The sequence below is a fragment of the Schistocerca americana genome, chromosome 7 (assembly GCF_021461395.2).
Source record: "Schistocerca americana isolate TAMUIC-IGC-003095 chromosome 7, iqSchAmer2.1, whole genome shotgun sequence".
Lineage (NCBI taxonomy): Eukaryota > Metazoa > Arthropoda > Insecta > Orthoptera > Acrididae > Schistocerca > Schistocerca americana.
In genome coordinates, this window is record NC_060125.1 from 488,952,724 (window position 1) to 488,978,233 (window position 25,510).

A 25,510-nucleotide genomic window follows, 5' to 3' on the forward strand; every position below is an offset into this window, starting at 1 on the left:
CCATTTTTGTCTTCCCCTAGACTTTCTGCCCTCTACACATGTCCTACGATTCTGTTCCATCTTCTTGTCAGTGTCTTCCATAATCCCTTTCTTCGCGTATTCCGTGGATAATGTTCTTATTTTCTTATGTTACCAGGGCACTTAATTTACAACACCCTTCTGTGGCACCACATCCCAAATGCTTTGATTCTCCTCCTTTCCAGCTTTGTCACAGTCCATGAATCACTGCCACACAGTAATCCGCTCCAAACATACATTCTCAGAAATTTCTTCATAAAATTATTGCGCAAGCGTGATACAGCCCGACTGCCTCCATCGGAGGTTTGAGTCCTCCCCCGGGCATGGGTGTTTGTGTTGTCCTTAGCGTAAGTTAATTTAAATTAGGTTAAGTAGTGTGTAGACTTAGGGACCGACGACCTCAGCAGTTTGGACCCATAAGACTTTTCCACAAATTTCCGGTTTTCCGTGATACGAGCTGTTTTTGGTTAGACTTTGAGGAGTGGATGCGCTACTTACTTATGAGTCTTCCGGTCTATGTGGCCGCGGTCGAAGAAACTCTTCAGTTCGTAACGTTTCATCCAGAGCTGTGTTGTACATCTTCGGATGTGCACCTGACGACGGTGAGTCTTGCATACTCACAATTCTGACGTCAGAGAACAACATAAATATTCTGTAAAGTGATCGTGGTTGAGTTTACACGTGATCAGCAGAGAAAATCTTTGTCAGAAATGAAACTTAAGTATCGATTGTCGCCTGTCAAGTGGAAAATTCATTCTGAGATCACACCTAATACTCAGGTAAATGTTTGCACTTGACAATCAGAATCCGTTGTGGAAATCCCTTATGGTGGGTACGGCAAAAAATGTAACTGGTGCAAAGTTTCATTATTTAAATCACGAATGACATAGTTGCAGGTTTTCCAAAAATAGTCGATTATGGTAAATAAAATTAACTCTCCATGTTTCTATTATCACTTGAAGTAGGTAGATGCAATAAGCGCCACATTGTAATATCGTTAAGTTTCATTCGTTTCGTTTTTCACTATTAATTATAATAGAACCTGCACATCTGATGTAATTACATTTTGCTGGAGATATACTGAGTTTCAATTTTGTCTGTGGTAAGGGTAAAAGCTAGGGTAATGAATTAAAATTTGCGTCATGGCCGGGACTTGAACAACAGGTCTTTTGTTTATTAGGCAGCTGTGCTAGTCACTACACTACCCTGCCTTTGTGACTATCACAGGATACCCTAGTCCAAGGCCCTCCCTAACACAAATCTCAGTTCACGCCTCAGCTGATCTCGATGTTGCTCTTCTTAAATCTTCAGTATTGGTGAGGCTCTCCGATATTGGAACATACAAAGCTGGGGTGATATTGCCTTAGCGTTTTCCATGCAGCTGTGCTAACCACAACGATTAGCACATCTGCCTGGTAAGCAGAAGACTCGGATTCAAGTCCTAGCCACAGCACAAATTTTAATTTAATACACTAGTGGCCATTAAAATTGCTACACCACGAAGATGACGTGCTACATACGCGAAATTTAACCGACAGGAAGAAGATGCTGTGATATGCAAATGATTAACTTTTCAGAGCATTCACACAAGGTTGGCGCCAGTGGCAACACCTACAATGTGCTGATATGAGGAAAGTTTCCAGCCGGCCGAAGTGGCCGTGCGGTTAAAGGCGCTGCAGTCTGGAACCGCAAGACCGCTACAGTCGCAGGTTCGAATCCTGCCTCGGGCATGGATGTTTGTGGTGTCCTTAGGTTAGTTAGGTTTAACTAGTTCTAAGTTCTAGGGGACTAATGACCTCAGCAGTTGAGTCCCATAGTGCTCAGAGCCATTTGAACCATTTTTTTGAAAGTTTCCAACCAATTTCTCATACACAAACAGCAGTTGACCGGCGTTGCCTGGTGAAGCGTTGTTGTGATGCCTCGTGTAAGGATGAGAAATGCGTACCATCACGTTTCCGACTTTGATAAAGATCGGATTGTAGCCTATCGCGATTGCGGTTTATCGTATGGCGACATTGCTGCTCGCGTTGGTCGAGATCCAATGACTGTTAGCAGAATATGTAATCGGTGGGTTCAGGAGGGTAATACGGTACGCCGTGCTGGATCCCAACGGCCTCGTATCACTAGCAGTCCAGATGACAGGCGTCTTATCCGCATGACTGTAACGGATTGTGCAGCCACGTCTCGATCCCTGAGTCAACAGATGGGGACGTTTGCAAGACAACAACCATCTGCACGAACAGTTCGACCACGTTTGTAACTGCATGGAGTATCAGCCTTGGTGACCATGGCTGCGGTTACCCTTGACGCTGCATCACAGACAGGGGCGCCTGCGATGGTAAACGTCATTTTTTCAGATGAATCCAGGTTCTGTTTACAGCATCATGATGGTCGCATCCGTGTTTGGCGACATCGCGGTGAACGCATATTGGAAGGTTGTATTCGACATTGCCATACTGGCGTATCATCCGGCGTGATGGTATGGGGTGCCATTGGTTACACGTCTCGGTCACCTCTTGATCGCATTGACGGCACTTTGAACAGTGAACGTTACATTTCAGATGTGTTACGACCCGTGGCTCTACCCTTCGTACGATCCCTGCAAAAATCCTACATTTCAGCAGGATAATGCACGACTCCATGTTGCAGGTCCTGTACGGGCCTTTCTGGATACAGAAAATGTTCGACTGCTACGCTGGCCAGCACATTCTCCAGATCTCTCACCAATTGAAAACGTCTCGTCAATGGTGGCCGAGCAACTGGCTCGTCACAATTTGCCAGTCATTACTCTTGATGAACTGTGGTATCGTGTTGAAGCTGCATGGGCAGCTGTACCTGTACACGCTATCGAAGCTCTGTTTGAGTCAATGCCCAGGCGTATCGAGGCCGTCATTACGGCCAGAGGTGGTTGACCAGAGTATCGATTTCTCAAGATCTATGCACCCAAACTGCGTGAAAATGTAATCACATGTCAGTTGTAATATAATATATTTGTCCAATGAATACTCGTTTCTCATCTGCATTTCTTCTTGGTGTAGCAATTTTAATGGGCAGTTGTGTACTTCCGCAACTATCCTTATCGAAGACCCTGTACAACTGTCGTTTACGCCCGGAGAGTGGTCCCAGCTGATGGATGTGTTGTGCTGTGTCAGCAGGGGCGTACTCGGGCCGGCGAGGCGAGGTGGTGCTCCCGAGGCGCGTGGACAGCAGCGGCGCGCACCTGTCGCACGACGTGCGCCACGGCCACGGCCAGGCCCCGGGCTCCGGCGTGCTGCACGTGTGGCTGCCGGCGGGCGGGCGCGGCCTGCTGCTCGAGCTGCGGCCGAGCCGGCGCTTCGTGGGCGCCGCGCTGCGCCGCTCCGCCGACTGCCACTACCGCGGCGCCGTGCGGGGGCAGCCCGGCTCCGTCGTCGCCGTCTCCACCTGCCGAGGCCTGGTCAGTACCGCAGCGCAGCCGCCACTAACGCTGCTGGCCCGCCACACACACTCAAAGCTAGACTAAACACTGCCGTATACCGGAAGCATTATTCCTGTCCACATCTTCACACGCAGGTGTCAATATTTTGAACATGGCTGCACCACAGCAACGGTTACAGAACGTTGTTATTGTTGTGGTCTTCAGTCCTGAGACTGGTTTGATGCAGCTCTCCATGCTACTCTATCCTGTGCAAGCTTCTTCATCTCCCAATACTTACTGCAACTTACATCCTTATGGATCTGCTTAGTGTACTGGCCTCCCTCTACGATTTTTTACCCTCCACGCTGCGCTCCAATGCAAAATTTGTGATCCCTTGCTGCCTCAGAACATGTCCTACCAAACGGTCCCTTCTTCTGGTCAAGCTGTGCCACAAACTCCTCTTCTCCCTAATTCTATTCAATACCCCCTCATTAGTTATGTGATCTACCCATCTAATCTTCAGCAATCTTCTGTAGCACCACTTTTCGAAAGCTTCTATTCTCTTCTTGCCGAAACTGTTAATCGTCCATGTTTCACTTCCATACATGGCTACACTCCATACAAATACTTTCAGAAATGACTTCCTGACACTTAAATCTATACTCGATGTTAACAAATTTTTCTTCTTTAGAAACGCTTTTCTTGCCATTGCCAGTCAACATTTTATATCCTCTCTACTTCGACCATCATCAGTTTTTTGCTCCCCAAATAGCAAAACTCCTTTACTACTTTAAGTGTCATTTCCTAATCTAATTCCCTCAGTATCACCCGACCATCATCAGTTTTTTGCTCCCCAAATAGCAAAACTCCTTTACTACTTTAAGTGTCATTTCCTAATCTAATTCCCTCAGTATCACCCGATTTAATTCGAATACATTCCATTATCCTCGTTTTGCTTTTGTTGACGTTCATCTTATATCCTTCTTTCAAGACACTGTCCATTCCGTTCAACTGCTCTTCCAAGTCCTTTGCTGTCTCTGACAGAATTACAATGTCATCGGTGAACCTCTAAGGTTTAATTTCTTCTTCATGGATTTTAATTCCAACTCCGAATTTTTCTTTTGTTTCCTTTACTGCTTGCTCAATATACAGATTGAATAACATCGGGGAGAGGCTACAACCCTGTCTCACTCCCTTCCCAACCACTGCTTCCCATTCATACCCCTCGACTCTTATAGCTGCCATCTAGTTCCTGTACAAATTGTAAATAGCCTTTCGCTCCCTGTATTTTACCCCTGCCACCTTCAGAATTTGAAAGAGAGTATTCCAGTCAACATTGTCAAAAGCTTTCTCTAAGTCTACAAATGCTAGAAACGTAGGTTTGCCTTTCCTTAATCTTTCTTCTAAGATAAGTCGTAGGGTCAGTATTGCCTCACGTGTTCCAACATTTCTACGGAATCCAAACTGATCTTCCCCGAGGTCGGCTTCTACCAGTTTTTCCATTCGTCTGTAAAGAATTCGCGTTAGTATTTTGCAGGTGTGACTTATTAAACTGATAGTTCGGTAATTTTCACATCTGTCAACAATTGCTTTCTTTAGGATTGGAATTACTATATTCTTCCTGAAGACTGAGGGAATTTCGCCTGTCTCATACATCTTGCTCACCAGATGTTAGGCCTGTTACAGAACAGTAGGAATAAAAGACAGCCAACAAGTTGCGTAAATGGTGGTTCTCTAATAACGTCGACCACGGTTTCGACGCATCTAAACCCGTCTTCTTCAGAAGGACAGACAATTTCACATTAACAATTCACTCTGTAAAAGCAACGGCCTGTAAGTCCACATTTAAAAATCAAGGCCCCTAGAATCAAGGCCTTATGACATCAGTAAAAAATCACTTAGAATAACAGACTATGCTAGTGACAATATTACGTAAAGGAAAGTTGCCATACACCATATAACGGAGATGCTGAGTCGCAGATTGGCACAACAAAAAGACTGCCACAGTATAAGTTTTCGGCCAATAAGGCCTTTCACACACACACACACATATGACTATCAGCTGAAGCCACACTCAGTGCCTTCAGCTGCTAGAGGCTACAGTCATGTGTGTGGAAGTTGTGTTTTTGTGCGTGTGAACATGGCTGCACCAGTGCAACGGTTAAAAAACAGTAGGGATAAAAGACAGCCAACAAGTAGCGTAGATGGTGGTTCTCTAAAACCCTCGACTACTGTTTCGACTGATCTAAACCCGTCTTCTTCAGATTAGATTGGATTGTTTGGGGGTAGAGACCAAACAGCGAGGTCATCGGTCTCGTTGGATTAGGGAAGGACGGGGAAGTAAGTTAGCCGTGCCCTTTCGAAGGAACCATCCCAGCATTTGCCTGGGGCGATTGAGGGAAATCACGGAAAACCTAGATCAGTATGGCCGGACGCGGGATTGAACCGTCGTCGTACCGAATGCGAGTCCAGTGTGCTAACCAGTGCGCCACCTCGCTCGGTTCTTCAGAACGACAGGCAATTTCACATTAGCAATTCTCTCAGTAAAAGCAACGGTCTGTAAGTCCATATGTAAAAATTAAGGCCCCTAGAATCAAGGGCTTATCACATTAGTAAAAAAATCACTTAGAATAACAAACTATGTTCCTGACAATATTACGTAAAGGAAGGTTGCCATTTATCATAAAGCAGAGATGCTGAGTCGCAGATAGGCACAACAAAAAGACTTTCACAATGTATGTTTTCGGCCAATAGGGCCTTTGTCGAAAATAGACGACACACACGCACACAAACAAACGCAACTCTCTCTCACACACACACGCACACGCACTAGCAGCTGAAGCCATGAGTGCGAGTCATGTGTGAGTCATGAGTCATGAGGCTACAGTCATGTGTGTGCGAGTTGCGTTTGTGTGTGTGTGTGTGTGTGTGTGTGTGTGTGTGTGTGTGTGTCGCCTATTTTCGACAAAGGCCTTATTGGCGAAAGTATATATTGTGACAGTCTTTTTATTGTGACTATCTGCGACTCAGCATCTCCGCTATATGGCGAGTGCCAACTTTCCATCACGCAATATTGTTACATTCCATCCTGGATTTTCAAACAATTGTTAGCCCGTGTTAGTATCTACATGTCGACTAGTAGCAGGCAGCTACATATCTACATATGGGATGGTTGTCCATGTGAATAATTATACTTTGTAATTTTTCGTTGGTACTTACGTCTAGTTTGATTTGACATCCATATTGCATCTGTAGTGATCAGTGACTGTGTAATTCACGGTGATTACTTGACATACCGTAATTAGAAACGTATGGAATACGTCCCGACACATATTTGACATTTAGTTTACTATAAAGTATTATTTGAGATAAATTTGACAGTCGTTTCCTTAGGTGCCCTATGTTTACAAACTATGATTAGTTTAGCAATGAATGTCATAGTTCACTGACTGGATTTTGTTGTCAATTATACCTTTGGTCTGAGTATGTGTTCTTGCCACGTAATCACTACGAATTAGACAGTGGCTGTTTACTATAGATGCAATATGGACGTCAAATCAAACTAGACGAAGTACCAACGTAAAATTACAACGCAGAATTATTCACAGGGCCAACCACCACTTATGTAGATAATCTCACCTATGTTGTATTCACAGATTACTTGAGAATGACGATATAGCTCAATGTTAAACTTATTGCATGTCGTCTGGACCTTTATTTTCGAAATGTTCTGGATTAACTTTTTACAGCATAAAACCCTACAACAAATGTCATAGAAACTCAGTTGGCACCTAATTACCGTAAGTCAGTGTCTCACTGCTTGTATTTATGTCCATCAGTGGATGATTGCTTCCTGTGAAAGTCCCGATTGCATGCAGAATAGACTGATGTGTATACATGCACTGTAATTGGCCCACTGGCTAGAGGTTAACTCAGCTCAGCTGTCAGAAATCACACCACCAACAACTAATAACCCAGTGACTATAAGCAGTAGCTTTTAATTCGGAGTTGGCCTTTGATACCCCTCAGGTGACATGCGGCCTCCCTCCTTCAACCCTTTAGCAATATCAGTCTTTTAATGGGTCTGACGGGCAGTTTCGCTCTCACCCATCCATTCGCTGGGCACAACGAGCAGCATCTACCTTTGTGACACTTCGTTACGAGATGGTACATATGCGGCGGACTACAGGAGAGCTGTTAATGCCTTTATTTCTTTTTACTTCTGTAATTATGTTATCTGAAATGAAGGAAGATTTCAAGCAGTTCACTTTTATAAAACGAATACAAAAAGATTACGGTTGATTTTCAGAATAATAGAAAAATATTCTAGGCAAAAGAAATACTTATTTGCATACGGAAAATATACTACATGCTCTTAAATAAAAACAATGAAAAGTGTTACGAAGATTTACAAGATGACCATCAACAAAATTAAAACAAGGTTAATTAGAGGTAGTGAATTAAATCAGGCGATGCTGAGTCAATGAAATAAGGAAATGAGGCACTAAAAGTAGTAGATGAGTTCTGAAATTTGGGCAGCAAAATAACTGATGGTGGCCAAAATAGAGAGAATACAAAATGCAGACTGGTAACAGCAAGAAAAGCATTTCTGAAGAAGATAAATCTATATTTGATGTAAACAAGTTTAAGTGTTAGGAAGTCTTTTGTGAAGGTATTTACCTGAACTGTAGCCTAGTGCAGAAATAAAATATCAACGATAAACAGTTCACACAAGAAGAGAATAGAAGCTTTTGAAATGTGCTGCTACAATGAGACATTCACACTGACTCTTTCTGTTACGTCTACACCACTATTCGGTTCTCTACTTAACGACACAGTCACACATTCGAACAGTATCGATGCCTGACTCCTGTATAGTAGATTGCGCAGCCCATTTGCTTAGATTAGAAATAAATAAAATGAAGGCCTCACTCCTGTATAGTAGATTGCACAGCCCATTTGCTTAGATTAGAAAGAAATAAAATGAAGGCTTCTACAATATAGTGTAAGAAGTGTTCACCAATTAATGTTTAAGTATACGCATCTGTTCATAAAGATGTGTACTGAATACATTGAATGTATAATTTTACGTACTCGAATCCGCGTGTACAAATGTGTATCAGTCCTTGCAACCTTTTTCCGTGCTTAGAATGTCCAGTTCCGGTGTTCCTCTAACCCAAGTCAATCTGTTGTAGGTTACTTGCCGTGCGCTGAGGTAAAGGTGAAGGGTGGTGTCTTGTGCACATCATGGTGAGAGGATGGTTCTGGATGGTATGACTGCTTATTGATTGTCACTGTCCAACACTGAATTTCCGAATAATTTGTTGCGCTGTGGTTCGCCTGTACTCTGCTAGAATGCTTGATGGACAGAGGCAGAGCCCTCCAATTAGAACGTTGAAGTGTCTGCGGGTTCAGCTTATCTCATAACCTTTCCCATGGGTCAATCAAACCTATGACCATCAGTCTTGTCTTCTCCTAGAAGTTTAATGTCCCCTGTTAGTTGTATTTGGTATGAGATACGCACAGGTGAGCAGACATTGAAATAATTTAAAAATTAGAAAGTAATGTTATTATACCACCTGGTGATGATGTTGACTACGAGTTTGGATAGCTCAGAAGAAGGATACTCGTTCAAAGAGCCTGAGGGGAAAGAATGTTTGCTTAAAGCAGGACATGGCTTGCATCTAATCTAAAAAGGGATCAGCAAAAGGATATCTGGATTTTTTTTTTTTTTTTTGGACTGCTTAATGAAAACGGCGCTGAACTTGCAACTATTGCCCGTTAGTGGTCATTCGATCTTGGAGTAATAACGGCTGTAATACAAAAGCTTGATGTGGTACAACCGTACACACCCAAGAAGAAAGCTTCAGTTTCTCAGACACCGATGGTTCTGGACATTCTAGTAGAAGTATGATGGTGTTTTCTCGTTCATAACATGGTCACCATCAATTGTAGAGAGGCCTAAAGATGATTGATTCTACCACCGAAACGTGCACAAATAAGTAAAAACTATTACAATTAGATGAAAGTATTATAAATTGCCATAAATATGCAGCTGCTGTCCCAATTCCAATCAGAAAATGAATGTACGGGAACAGTACTTCAGATACATAGGTGAGTTCCCCGCTACTTTTTTCTGTCTGTATGTGAATGCTAATTTCATGAACCACTGCAAAGATTTTTATATGGATTTTGATTAGAAGAAAAACTGATTAACGAGTTATAGCTACGACAAATAAGTTTTCCGATCGTAAGTACTTTACGTCACCTGTGCGAAGTAGAGCAGAGTGGAGTAGTTTTTTGTACAGGGATTGTACAGAGCCGGCCGGAGTGGCCGAGCGGTTGAAGGCGCTACAGTCTGGAACCGCACGACCGCTACGGTAGCAGGTTCGAATCCTGCCTCGGGCATGGATGTATGTGATGTCCTTAGGTTAGTTAGGTTTAAGTAGTTCTAAGTTCTGGGGGACTTATGACCACAGCAGTTGAGTCCCATAGTGCTCAGAGCCATTTTGATTGTACAGATTATGGCCACATCGCGAAAAATGCAAGCTTTAATGTAAATTCAGATGCCAGCTAAGCCTGCAAGTTGCACTGTTGTACCTGGCCAGGGATGGCACCTGTGCAATGTTGTCAATACGATACAAGTTTATGTCGTGGCCAGAGGAGTGTTTTCCGTAGTCGTGAGTGCATTACGTCGCAGCTGAGTGAATTTAAACCTGGGGAAGATGTTGGTGCTCGTGTGGTTGGTGCTTTCGTAATCAAGATAGCCGAAGTATTTGGTGTTTCGAGAAGCACCGTTTCGAAGATTTACATCGCATACAGGGAAAGCGGAAAAAGTCTCCCGCTAGGTCACAACGCGGACAAAGATACGTGTTCTGTGACTGTGACTGAAGAGCATTCAAGAGGATTTTGATTAGAAATTCGAAGACCGCAGCTGCAGAAGTCACTGCAGAACAGAATGTCGCACTCGCGAACCCTGCCAGCACCAAAACAACACGAAGGGAATTCCAAAAGCTGGAAATTGCAGGGCGAGCTGGAATTCCAAAATCACTCATCCGTGATTCAAATGCCAATAATATGAAAACGCGGTGCCGAAGCCATAAAGCACGGATTGTGGAGCAATGGGGGAGAGTCGTTTCGTAGGATGAGTCTTGTTTCACACAGTATCCAACTTACGATGGATGGATGGAGAGGGTTTTATGGGCGCACGACGGCAAGGTCTTCACCGCCCGCTCAGTAACAGATTGAGACCGTTGTCAAGAAAAGACTCAGAACGATAAGATAAAACAGAACGTAAGACACAGGAAACTACCTTGGAAAAATATTTGCCTACCCACGCTGAAGCGTGGGACGAAGCATGCCGCCAGCAGTAAAACATGGACAACCCAGGAAGAAAGTGGTAGAGGGAGCTAAAACAATATAGCAGATGTAAGTGGCTGGATGACCGCAAGGAAAAAAAGGGAGGAGCCAGCCACTCTTCAATACACTAAAACCTCCAGCCTAAAAGTTCAGGCCAGAGTCCAGACACATCACAAAGCTTTAAAACCCTAGACACACACGTCTCATCAGCTAAAACACAGGGCAGATCCCCAGCAACTTGTGCTTCTGCCCTTGCATCACGGTATAAAATGCAGTCTGTTAAATTGTGCCGGACAGATATGTGCACACCACAAGCATCACAAAAGGGGGCATCCTCCCGCCGTAATAGAAAGCTATGGGTGAGAGGACAGCGCCCAATCCGAAGACGCGTGAGGGTCACTTCTTCCCGCCTGAGCACCCAGCAGGAGGTGCGCCACGGCCGAGTTGTTGACTTCACCAACCGCAGTTTATTGGCCGTCACCGCCAGCCATTCTTCCTCCCACAACTCCATGCACTTCTTGTGGAAAGCAGAAATGACAGACTGCAAAGGAATAGGATACTGGACTACATCCTGCTCTCTGCAGGCCTCCTTGGCAGCCCGATCGGCCTGTTCATTGCCCCATATTCCTACATGACCAGGCACCCAGCAAAAGGACACCTCCTTACCCCGCCGTTGGAGCAAGTACAGTTGGTCATATATCAGCTGGACCATCTCCTCAGTTGGGTACAGATTCTGCAATGATTGTAAGGCACTAAGAGAATCGGAGCAGAGGAGAAATCAATTGCCCCGAACACGATTCATCCGCTGCAGTGCCTTCAGGATCGCGTGGAGCTCCGCTGCGAAAACGGTAACTCCGCAAGGTCGTGTTACTGTGACCATTTTGGCTGATTATGTAAATCCCGTGGCACAATGTCTGTTCCCCAGTGGTGATGCTGTGTACCAAGACGACACGGCCCCTATTCACACAGCTCGTACCGTCCAGGTCTGATTTTGTGAGCACCTGGATGAATTGTCGCATTAACCCTTGCCAACACATCCGCAGGTCTCGATAATGTGAAGATTTTTGCCTTACTTTGGAGATAAGGATGCGTGGTCGCTATCCACCCTTATCGTCGTTACCTGAATTTGCCACTATTTCGCAGGAAGAATGGTAGAAAATTAGCTTGAAAATCATGCAGGTCCTGGAAGGTGTTTCGAATGCTAACAGGTTTCGTGCCCCGTATTAGGCATGATAATGTGCTCGGTTTTTAGTGTTTCCATATTTTTGTTCATCCCTTGAAACTGCATCATCTGCGAAAAGTCTTACTATTAATAATGGCTGGAATGTCATTAACGTACAGCATGGGTCCCAACACGCTTCCTTGAGGCGCATATGAAGTTGCCTCTACGTCTGCCGACTTTCCTTTATCCACGTTAAAATCGTGCATCCGTTCTACCATCTAAATCCTCGATCCGGAGTGACTATAAGTTACATGGGTTTACATTTGGTGTCATCACCCCAAGTCGAGCGCGCAGTCGGCTGCGGAAGCCCGGGTGACGCATCCCGTGACACGAGGGTGGCGCGGTGCACGGCGAAGCGGTCCTGAGCTGGCGGATGCCGGCCGGGCCAGTGACCCGGGGCCGCGGCGGCGGCAGCGCCAGTGTCTGGTGACGCTGAGACCAGACCCGGCCAGCCGCGATAGCGCTTCCCAGAGCGGCCGAGCGCTGCGGGTAGCCTACCAACCTGGCCGCAGGCTGTTCGACAGGTGCGAAAGCTTGCTGGCCCATCATACGAAGTGGACTTCGATGGCCTAGAAAAACGGCTCGACAGCGTAAAATGGTACCAGACTTTCAGCGTCCTCAGAAAAATTATCTGTTTTGTTCCGCTAGTAGTCGCTTCTTTTTTTTTGTATTTAGGTAGGACATTCAGTCTCGTAGTTCTAGGCGCTCAGTCCGGAACCGCGGGACTGCTACGGTCGCAGGTTCGAATCCTGCCTCGGGCATGGATGAGTGTGATGTCCTTAGGTTAGTTAGGTTTAAGTAGTTCTAAGTTCTAGGGGACTGATGACCACAGATGTTAAGTCCCATAGTGCTCAGAGCCATTTTGAGCCATTTAGGACATTCAGTAATTAAAGAGACAAACTGATGAAGAAATAAAACAGTTTGAAGTAGTTCTACACTTTCATGACTCTAGGTTGGTATCACTGCTGAGAACAGCTGACTAATAAAAATTGTTTTGTTTATAACATCAATATTACACTCAAGTATGTCGTGTCCGCCCCAAGTTTCCACAATAGTTAAACAACGTTCAGTGATCAGCTGTTTGCTTTATGAAAGTGAAAATCCGGCTTAAATGTTTTCGCGAATAATTTTACACTATGGTGAAAGTTGTATGGACGGTAAAAATTTTTATAAGTGGGTGGATTATTTCAAAAACGATCGAACCTCCATGACTGGCCAGCTGAGGTATCAACTCCTTCGCTTGAAACCCACACTGATGTTTCTCGTGGAGACCGACATATTAAAGTTGAACATATAGCTAAAACAGTTGCAGTATGTGTTGGTGCAGTTCATAACGTCATCAGGAACGAACTCAAGAACAGCAAAACAAGTGGAAGGTGGATCCGAAAGCGTTAACACAAAAAGATACGGAGACAGGGTTCAAAGTGTGACCAGATTTGCAAGAACACTCTGATAGGGAAGGAGACCTTTTTCTAAACAAAATGTTCATTTGTTTGGTCCTCTCGAGGAGTGGAAAAAGTTCAACAACAGTAAGAAGGTTAAAGAATTTGTGGGAAAATGGGTCAAACAACATGACAGAGAGCCGGCCGTGGTGGTCTCGCTACTGCTACGGTCGCAGGTTCGAATCCTGCCTCGGGCACGGATGTGTGTGATGTCCTTAGGTTAGTTAGGTTTAAGTAGTTCTAAGTTCTAGGGGACTGATGACCTCAGAAGGTAAGTCCCATAGTGCTCGGAGCCATTTTGAGCATGACAGAGACGTCTTTGCATCACGTACCAAAAAAACTCGTTCGTCGTTGGAATACGTATATTAATATTGGTGATAGTTACAGGGAATAGGCAAAATAATGTGCACATCTGTATTTAACTTTTGAATGATTTATTAATAATGGGTTGGATCCCCTTTTGCCCGCCATACAGCTTCGCTTCTTCTTCGAATACTGGCATATAATGATTGTATGGTATCCAGTGGAATATTATGCCAATCTTCAATCAGAACCTCTTCTAATTCCTGTAGTGACGAGGGAGCTGGAAATCTGCTCCGGAGTCTGCGCTCCAATACCGCCGACAAGGGTTCGATAATGTTCAAGGTCGGGGACTGCACTGGCCAGGGAATATGCTGCAGTTCAGTTACATGCTCCTCATACCCCAATTGTACTGTCCTGGCTTTGTGAATGGGTACATTACTGTCCTGAAATGTGGCATCATTGTTGGCGAATAACATTTGAATCAGAGAGTGCACCTGATCACCTAAACTGTTCACATAATCGTTGGCTGTAACATGGTCTTTGAGAGTAAAGATGGGACCAACAGAATACCATGATATGGCTGCTCACACCATCACACTTCCCCCTCTATGCTTAACCGTTGGAATCAAGCTATCAGGACTGTACGCTTCTTTTGGCGTCCTCCAGACGTAAACCCGCCCCTATGTTTGAAATAACGAAATCACTGAGTTGTCGGACCACAAGACGTGTTTTCACTCATCAGCCGTCCAGGATTTATGCTCCTGCCACTGTGTGTTACGCTTCTTTGCGTTGGTTGTCGTCACTAACGAATATTCGCTTTATTGATTTCTCGGCATACAGAGTCAATAGATACGGGTCGCCGTGGTTTTGTGTTGTTTTGACACTATTCGTATTAGCGTACGAAGATCTCTGTCATTTAATTTTGATTTCCGCCCACTATTACGTTTCCATGTTTAGTGTAGGCTGTCATGACTGTTGAAACAGTTTCTCTTGAAACATTCAATACGTTGGCTGAGTTGGTTATTGATGCTACAACTGATCGGGCCTCCACAATCTGACCTCTTTGGAACTCTTTTAGGTCTTTCACTCCAACAGCCTCTGAATGCAAATACGAAGTGTGCACTACTCGTAAACAACTTGCACTGATGCCTAGTCCGTACTGAACACACACAGTCCAGCGCGACACGCGCCTTACTTGCGTTGTTGAACGACAAACACGACCATCCATTAGTACCACTGTTCACATTATTTTGCCTATCCCTGTATTGTGAGAAGCAGTGAGAGTCTCATTTTGTAAAAATACACATCTTATTCTTCTACATCAGTTTGTCTTTTTGGTTATTGAATGCCAGTAGTAGTACAATTGTATGTGTTTTGAGCATATGTTGCATAATCAGACGTGTTTCATTTCATGTACATGAAAGAAAAACTACAGAAGTGATCTAAAATAATCAATTATGTGATAATTTACAAACTGTTGACAGTGTAATCTTGATGCAGTCGCTTCGTGTGTGAAACAGCACAGATCCAGGATTGGGTTCTGGGAGGGGCTGGTCCAGAGTTTCTCACTTTTTTCTCACCCCCTCCTCCTACCTCCCCATCAAATGTAATTTGCTATCACCTTCAAATTCAACATATCACAGTTGCCCTCTATTTGGTAATAATAAAAACATATATAAAATGTTTTAGTGTAATAATAAATTAGTTACATTAATACTTAGTACATGGCTTTCGCGTGGAGCTTGGTGGCCCAGTGGTAAAGTGCGAGACTTTAAATCGTAAAGTTTCGGGATTCTATCGCGGTCGGACACCGGAATTTTTCGGTCTGCCGTTACGCTAGTCTTCACCTGATGTGAAGATATGCCAGAAACGGCACATGGTTCGGTTTGACACTAACCTGCACGGGACAACGTTGAGGAGCAAATCTCCATGCTTATGCAAAGTGTCAGTACATGAAATTAACATGGAAAAAATAAAATGTAAATGGATTTCATGCAGATGACGAGCTGTGAGTTTATTTTAGTGTAATCAACAATATCACAAACGAATGAGCTCTTTTTTTTTTTCAGAAACTCCTCGATATAATAGAAGGAGTGATTCATGAGGAAGTTCTTCAGGTTAGACTTGAATGTGTGAGGATTACTACTAAGAGTTTTTTTAATTCTTGTGGTAGATTATTGAAAATGGACGCAGCAGAATACAGGACGCCTTTCCGCATTTGAGTCAAGGAGGTGCGATCCAAGTGCAGACTGTATTTCTGCCTAGTACTATCTGAATGAAAGATCCTAATTCTTGGGAGTAATCTCGTATTGTTAACAACAAACGACATTAAAAAAATTAAATATTTCAAAATTGAGTTGATTTTTCGCTTTAGCGTAACATACAAGGATAATAATTTAAAAGATATAAAATAGAAGTGTTCATTCACTCTTGTCAGTATTTCACTTAGCACTAAAAAGGTCTGTACAATGTGGCTATGGGAGCCTTTTGTTGTTTCTTTTAGTCATGTCCGCCTACGGTCACGATAGTCAGTGTTCCTATTATTATTTTGTCCCTTTTCCTTCCTGTCTTGCCTTTTCCGCTTCGTGTTGTTTGCCGTAGATCCAAAAACCGTGTCGGATTTATGTTATACAGCAGGTATGCCCAGCCTATGAACGGACGCTCCTTTACCTAGCTGGAACACTCTCATTAGCTGGTCACACTGAAAATTCAACCATGTGGGCCAAGCCCCAAGCAAACAACTGGGAAGTGGCCAGTCTTATACATAGCTAGCAACTTTGAGGAGTTCCTTCCACGTTCAAACTGTTTTCTTGCTACCTTATTTTCCGAAAATTATCTGAGAAATTTGGAAATTGATATACGTAAAAATATAAACGCTTTTAGTAATTCTTTTTTTTGGGGGGGGGGGGGGGGGAGCAGATGTTCATGACCGCCATGACCCCTCCCCACAAGCCCCTCTTGGATCCACACCAGGGTGAGAAAATGGAAAGTGACTGGTTCCCAAATTATCAAATACTTAATATAAGATTATTTCAGTAACTGCTGCTTGATATCCATGCAATAAAAATACCTCATGATGAGCAAAACATGCCCGAAACGCGTAGCAATGAATTACATTATAAAGGTAGACTAATAGCGGAAGAAAGCACTAAGTTATTCACTACTGTCTAGATACCAAAACTTACCCACTAAGGCCACAATCGATCCTCAGAAAAATAGGTAGTTGACATAGGGAAACAGCGGTAATATACAAGATGTACAAAAATCAGGAGGAAACAGCGTGAATGGAAGACCGGCAGCAAAGGCATTGGACTGAATAGGACGTAAGGTAAGCACGCAGTCACTCCTCCCTACTCTTCACTCTGCCTGTCGAAAAGCAATTAAGAAAATAAAAATAAAATACTTAACCATGTGTTAAATTACAAGGTGTAAAGCTACCAGTGGTAACATTCGCTGCTATCGTCTGTGAAAGTGAAGAAGAACTGCAGGACCGTTTGAATGCAATGAATACTCTATTGCTACCGAGCATAGGCTTTAATTTAAGAATTTTCTGGAAATGTGTGTCTGGGACACAGCATTTTATTGAAGCGACTTTGGATTGTGACGAAAGCTCAAAAGAACATAGCGGAAGATTTTAAGTAGTAGTTTTACAGATAATAAAAAAATGGCTCTGAGCGCTATGGGACTCAACTGCTGAGGTCATTAGTCCCCTAAAACTTAGAACTGGTTAAACCTAACTAACCTAAGGACATCACAAACATCCATGCCCGAGGCAGGATTCGAACCTGCGACCGTAGCGGTCTTGCGGTTCCAGACTGCAGCGCCTTTAACCGCACGGCCACTTCGGCCGGCTTACAGGTAATAATTGACACTATGTGAAGTGATAAAAAAAAAAGTAAAAAAAAAAAGTACAATCGGCGATGAAAGGAATGCATAAAAATATTAAGATATTGGGGAATAATCTCCACAGCGATAGGGAAAACTGTAAAGCGGAAAAAGTATAGGGAAAAAGATAGGAATGTGTTCAACAAATAACTGTGGACTTGGATGCAACTGATACAGAATGTAAAACAAAGCTTCTTTGTAGTAACTCATCCCTCGTAAAGTGAATTATATTGTTTATTTCATGGTTGCATCCATTTCCAATGTTACATTTACATTTACATACACATCATCTACATCATTACTCTGCAATCCACAATGGCGTATTTGCCAGAGTGTCCATAGAGCTACTTTCAGACTATTTCTCGACAGTTCCACTCTCGAATAGCACGAGGATAAAATGACTACCTAAATCTTTCTATAAGAGCTCTGATTTCTCCTGTTGCAATAAAACAGGAGGAATCATATGGTCATTTCTCCCTGTGTAGTTGGGAGTCAATAAAGTATTTTCGCATTCAGAGGAAAAAGGTGGTGATTGGAATTTCGTGGACAGAAATCGCCACTACCATAAACGCCTTTATGTTAATGACTGAAACCACTAACACGTGTATCAAACCCGTGTCAGTGCCTCCCCTGTTTCACGATAACACAGAACGAAGTGATCTTCTTTGAACTTTTTGATGTTCTCGATCGATCATATGTGGTACATACCCTGTACCCCGCAGCAATACTCCAAAAGAGGACAGACAAGAATCGTGTAGGTAATCTCTTTAGTAGTTTTGTGTCTTCTGTTTTGTCAACAAAATGCCGTGTTTGATTCACCTTCCCTACAATTCTTTGTTATGGTTCCAGTTTAAACTATTCGTGATTGTAATCTTTAGATATTTAGGTGCATCGACAACCTTCAGATTTGTGTGATTTGTGATGTAACTCGATTTTTTTTTAAGTACTCATGTGGAGGACCTCACATTTTTTACTGCTTATATTGTTTAGAAACAGGTATTTTCGCTAAATGATTTTGCAGTTATTTTGATCTTCTGATGACTTCTCTAGACGGGACTATGACACTTCCTTGGAGAACCCCAGCTATTACTCCGGTTTATGAAATATTAATTTAAATTTGTTAAAGTAAATTTTACTTGTTGTACCTTTTGTATTAGAGTTTATCAGAATTTTTGTATTTATTTACTTACAATCAGTTATTACTGTGAGCCGTGAGATTTCTGAAAGGAAACCACTAATTCAATCTGTGACGATATTCCGTAGGCATGTAATTCGATTAGAAGTCGCTTGTGGCGAACGGTGTCAAAAGCCTTCTGAAAATCTACACACTTGAAATCAACTCGAGATCCCCTGTCGATAGCTCTCATTACTTTGTCTGAATAAAGATTCAGTGGTGTTTCCCAAGAACGATATTTTTTTAATTCGTGATGGTTATGTGCAATAGTTGGTTTTCATCGAGGTATTTCGCAACATTTGAATATAGCGTATGTTACAAAGTCCTACTGCAAATCACTGTCAATGATATGGGTATATAATTCAGCGGATTACTTCTGTTTCCTTTCGTGTGAACTGGTGAAATCCCTTGTGACTTCCCTGTCGTTAGATATGGACCTTTTGTCAAGCATTAACCTTGGTGTGCTAACTAATGATGTCGAGTTCACTCCTTTAATGTCCACATCATTCCTCTTAGGTAAGATGCTATTCTGGTTATCATTAACTTTTGAACTGCTTTATATCACATCCCATCCTCCACGGAACGGTAGCTGAGTGTTCATTTATGAACGACCTTTTACGCTTTCTTTCTTCTTACTAGAGAGGTAAATTTGAACATAGGAAATTTCAAAGACAAAACGCGAGCCCCATTGTTTCCATCAATTAGGCTAGTACTTGTCTTATCGTATTATGAAGATGCAGTAATCATCACCATCATCAGCAATTCGAATCGACGTCGTATAAAAGCCACTTCCAGGTTCTTCATGGCTTACGCCCTGCATCGTATTGCTCTTTCACATTTTTTAATGCTATCAACCCATGTTATGTTTTCTTATCTTTATGCTTTCTTATTCTCGTAATCCTGGAAAAACCTCGATCCAAGTGGCATTTATTTGCAGTCCTCTGACATAATTGACGTGCTGTTAGCTGTAGAAGTCGCTGAATGATAAAAAGATTATATGGCGATTGTACATGAGAAACCTTGAAAATACAATAAAATAGTGCTCTCCATTAAATGTTATACTTAACTGACTTAGCTTACGTTTAGCAGCATTTTCCACCGTTGAATCATAGTTAAGTGCGTTTTCATTCAAAATGCAAAAAGTTCTGTTTCACATTCGAGCGGATCACGAATAAATTATAGCAGAAATTAGCCAAAGAGAAAAGAAAGATGAGACCAATGCGGCAAAAATGTGAATACTGAAGCGGAGAAACTATCCGCTAATCGCAGGCTGAAAAAAAATGCTGCTGAATTATGTAGAGAGAATGTTGCCATTAGTTGCTCTTGTTGCTCCTCCAGCGACAATTTGCTATGCCCGTCCCTGGCGTCTGCGTTGTCGATGTTTTCTGATCAGGTTATATCTACTCAGGCATTCTGTTACGAGAGGAGGATGATTCGTTTCTCACAGATAACTACCGCCCTTTCAAGCGGACAGAATGCAAAGCAACATCATTGTAATTTAAGACACGCATCACTCCTAATGTGAAAATGTCTCCATAGCTTCGAGGCACAATGTCAGTGGGTCGTTAGCGCCAGCAGTGAGAAGCAGCACAACGGAAGACAGCCGTCGGGCATGCCAGCCTGTTGAATTATACATACGCGGCGCTGGTCCGTGTTTCATGCTCATTCTGAATGCTTTTCCGACGTGTACACGCGATACTCTGCAATTAGCTGCCTCACAGTTATCACGGCATGATCTGCTGCCATCACTGTCGTGTTAGAATTGGAGTTACGTCCGGCGACGTAAATGATACGTCAACAAAACTGCTCGCCGCGGTAGCTGCTGGACTGCTACAGACAGGAACCGCCGCGACTCTCTCATTATTCATCAGTTTTGTTTGTAGTTAAAAGATCTGCACATGGAATGACTTCAAATGGAATATTTAGTGCGCTTTTAGCCAATGACTAAAAGACTTGTCACTAAAGAAGGTCTTCAGGGCGCGTTCTTTATGGGAGATGAGAACGTTTCCATTGTTTGCCGTTTCGTCCTGAAATATTTATGAAACCGTTGTGCTTCTGCTTGTAGGTGCCACATCTCTAATTTTGAGTAATTACTGCAGGCCAGGGTGGCTGAGCGGTTCTAGGGGCTACAGTCTGGAACCGCACGACAGCTACGTTCGCAGGTTCGAATCCTGCCTCGGGCATGGATGTGTGTGATGTCATTAGGTTTGTTAGGTTTAAGTAGTTCTAAGTTCTAGGGGACTGATGATTCAGCAGTTATGTCCCATAGTGCTCAGATCTATTTTTTTTTAACCTACACCTGGATTTATGGTCTGGAAGTGTGATTTCGTATGGCAGCAGGAGTACACTCGTGTGTATCTCACGCACCCTCATTGCAAATCTGTACTTCAATCTGATGATTCGAACCAATGTGCTGCCATTCATGAACATTATTTCAGGAGGTGTTTTCCAATATGATGAAGCTCGTAAAAACCCTACAGAATGTTGGCCTGCTCAATCACCAGATCTTTGTCCAACCGAGCACGTATGGGACACCATCGGACGAGAACTCCAGCGTCAGCCACAAACAGCATTAACCATACCTGTACTGACCGACCAAGTGCAAAAGGGATGGATCTCCATCCCACACACGAGTCCGCCCTGGTAGCTGAGTGTTCAGCATCGTGGATTGTCGTCCTACGGGCCCGGGTTCGATTCCGGGTCAGGTCGGAGATTTTACCCGATCAAGGACTGGGTGTTGTGTTGTCTTCATCATTATTTTATCCCCATCCGGCGCGCAGGTCGCCCAATGTGGCGTCGAATGTAAGAAGACCTGCACCAAGGCGGCCTGACCTGCCCCGCAAGGGGCCTCCCGGCCAATGACGCCAAACGCTCATTTCCATTTTCATCCCACAAACGGACATCCAGATCCCGTACAACGAAATAAATGGACTTTTATGTGCTTGCATTCAACTGTCTGGCGGTTACATAGATTATTAATGTACTAGCATTTCACATTTGCAATGGCTTATGTCGCGCTTACATTACCCTGTGGTCTTGCAGTGTTACTTAAATATGTTACCTAGACAAATGTATTCCCAAAATTTCATTACTCTGAAGTAATAAATTTTTGTGTCGCTATTTTTTTCCATCCATGTATGAGGAACCTGACAGAACACGAACGATTAGAGATACAGTAATTAACATGCAGTTTGACCTTGAGAATTCAGTACAGTGTGAAGCCGGCAGGTGCTTCAATAAGAGCTTCTAAACTTCGTGTCATAGAATCAAAGAGGGCCTGGATATGCGGCTGGACCACACACTGCCACTAGCTTTGTATGCGCACCCACAGAGTATCGGCATTGGTTTCAGGATGACCAGAAAAGAAAAGCTGCCGACCGATCATATCCCAGGCGTGTTCGACGGGTGACATGTCAGGCGACCTGCGCGACTGGGAAGCATTGCTACCAGTGGTTCTGCGAAGAAGTCCTGCACATTTTTCGTCGCACGTGGCCGGTCATTGTCCTGCTGAAATATGGCGTAAGGAGCTGCCTTCAAAAGGGGCAATGCCTTGGACTCTAAACCTGCCATGATGTATCGTTACTGTTCAGATTGTGCACAGTACGCAGGAGGCGAGATCGCACGATGCAGCTAATGGAGTCCCAAACCACTCTGCGTTTGTCCACTGTAGCCTCAACAGTGCAAACTGACTGACTGCGTTTACGGCGGCACCGCATAACACGTGTGCGGCCGTCACTGTGAGACAAGTTGGAAAGGGACTTCTGCAAACACTACATTTTTACAAAGCGCTCCAATAACGGCGTTGACGTGCCCACTGCAGCCTGAGGCGTCGGTTGAACCTTGCAACAATATGCGCCGTCAGAATTTTAGCAGTAACCGCCTCCGTGATGTTTAATCCCTCCCTTATTGCGTGTACCACTAAAGCTGGATAAGCATCTCTGTGATAAAATGAGCTGCTCTTTATCGAATCTGGCCTATTTAGCCTATCAACTACACATAGCAAGCGTCGCAGATCAAGGAAAAATACTCAAGAGTCGGTCGAAAGATCGATTTGTAAGCGATCTCCATTGTAAGTGGACTAAGCTTCCTGGGGATTCTTCCAATGAATCTCAGTCTGGCAGCTAGTTCGATTACCTTTTTTGTACTTGATCTACTTTAAAATACTCTGTACGTATTCTACCGGATGTTAATTGGATGTGACTGCTTTCAATGATTGTGTTCAGCAGCTGTGTAATCGTACAATAACGACTTATTTCGTCTGTTAATGCGCAGTACTGTTCACTTGCATGTCTTGATAGTCAGGTACAGTCCCTGCACGAAGCGTTGATCTTCTGCAGATTTTCCTTATTTCGCCACAAATTTTCAGCTTTGATACCTCTACTTATGAAACACCATTATACACCAGTAGTTCAAATGGCTCTGAGCACTATGGGACATAACTTCTGAGGTCATCAGTCCCCTAGAACTTAGAACTACTTAAATCTAACTAACCTAAGGACATCACACACATCCATGCCCGAGGCAGGATTCGAACCTGCGACCGTAGCGGTCGCGCGGTTCCAGACTGAAGCGCCTAGAGCCGCTCGGTCACACCGGCCGGCTACACCAGTAGTCCTAGGGACTTTCAATGTTATCTACTAGGTTGTTTATATACACTGTGAACAGTAATGGACTTGTAACATTCTCTTGAAGCTATTTTGACGCCCTATGGTTTCTTTCCGTTAAGAACGACGTTTTGTGTTCTGTTTGCTAAGAACTCTTCAGTCCAACAACAAACTAAGCTGATATTCAGTGCGCTCGTGGTTTGTTCATTAGGCGGCAGCGCGGAACTGTATTGAGCGAGTTCCTTTTGCCACCATATTATATGACTAGTTACGGTTAATAACAAAGTGTGTGGTATGAGAAAGCGCGTGTCAGCCCGAAACCGATAACCACAGCAGCAAAAAATTTATATTAATGCATTTGAGACGGACGAATGAAAAAAAAACTTGCCCTATTTCCTCAGTACTGAACAATTGCAGACGTACCATCCCTTGGAACCGCGCCACGAATATAAAAAAAGGGCACTGTTGTCTACTGAGTTCTGCGTCTCTAGGACGATCAGAGCGAGCTGTCTTTCCAAAGATACTTGTTTGGGGAGTCCTTGTTCCTATAAAGGAGATTTTGGGCTGCAGGAAGGTCATAATACGAGCTCATAAAACACATTACGAAGTTCTACAACAGATAGTTCTGTTCATCCGTTCGATGAACCCACCGAAAAGCTGGAATGACATGTGTATTTTTCCAATCACTTGGATCGACTTGTTCCTCCAGCGATCTACGATAGACTGCAGCTAGCTACCGGTGATGGTTCTGCTCCATGCCTCCGCGTGTTGTCAGCAAGGCAGAGCTTACACCTACAGGGTTATTACCAATGATTGAAGCGATTTCACAGCTCTACGATAACTTTATTATTTGAGATATTTTCACAATGCTTTGCACACACATACAAAAACTCAAAAAGTTTTTTTAGGCATTCACAAATGTTCGTATGTGCCCCTTTAGTGATTCGGCAGACATCAAGCCGATAATCAAGTTCCTCCCACACTCGGCGCAGCATGTCCCCATCAATGAGTTCGAAAGCATCGTTGATGCGAGCTCGCAGTTCTCGCACGTTTCTTGGTAGAGGAGGTTTAAACACTGAATCTTTCACATAACCCCACAGAAAGAAATCGCATGGGGTTAAGTCCGGAGAGCGTGGAGGCCATGACATGAATTGCTGATCATGATCTCCACCACGACCGATCCATCAGTTTTCCAATCTCCTGTTTAAGAAATGTCGAACATCATGATGGAAGTGCGGTGGAGCACCATCCTGTTGAAAGATGAAGTCGGCGCTGTCGGTCTCCAGTTCTGGCATGAGCCAATTTTCCACGGGCTACGCGTGAAACTTGCCCGCACGCGTTCAACCGTTTCTTCACTCACTGCAGGCCGACCCGTTGATTTCCCCTTACAGGGGCATCCAGAAGCTTTAAACTGCGCATACCATCGCCGAATGGAGTTAGCAGTTGGTGGATCTTCGTTGAACTTCGTCCTGAAGTGTCGTTGCTCTGTTATGACTGACTGATGTGAGTGCATTTCAAGCGCGACATACGCTTTCTCGGCTCCTGTCGCCATTTTGTCTCACTGCGCTCTCGAGCGCTCTGACGGCAGAAACCTGAAGTCCGGCTTCAGCAGAACAAAACTTTATGAGTTTTTCTACGTATCTGTAGTGTGTCGTGACCACATGTCAATGAATGTAGCTACAGTGAATTTATGAAATCGCTTCAATCATTTGTAATAGCCTTGTACATGAGCAGGATGTTTCACAATTATATGGGCTGTACAAGGGACTTTGTAGATATAGCTTTGATGTCCGGATATGTACTGCTTGGATGTAAAATAAGTTTGGAGACCCGATCACTGTCAAATGTTCTGTTTCACTGCACGCACACAGCGGCGGCAATGATCGCTGACCTGTGTACTCTACAGGAGCCAATGGCATGGGCAATGTTTTGAGTACTTGTTACATCTCTTTGACGTGACGAAGATCGTCCTCTTCATAGTCGATAGTGCTCTGCTTTCGTGGAGCACCGCAGTCAACCCTCTTAGTCGCCAACGTACGAGATTCAGGCAACCGTTACTGCTTTCGGACGAAAGTGGTGAGTGATATAGCTACAACAGGGACAGAC

The 25,510-nt window shown here is 43.7% G+C and overlaps 1 protein-coding gene across 1 annotated transcript in view; it reads left to right on the forward strand.

Moving 5' to 3' along the window:
* The first annotated feature begins 3,151 nt into the window (after window positions 1-3,151).
* The window catches only part of LOC124623035 (A disintegrin and metalloproteinase with thrombospondin motifs 18-like), a 365,569-nt gene continuing 343,210 nt past the window's right edge, over window positions 3,152-25,510 (forward strand). Inside the window, exon 1 of the mRNA XM_047148827.1 lies at window positions 3,152-3,454. Within this exon, the coding sequence (XP_047004783.1) occupies window positions 3,152-3,454 (303 nt within the window). The remainder of the gene's footprint in view (window positions 3,455-25,510) is intronic.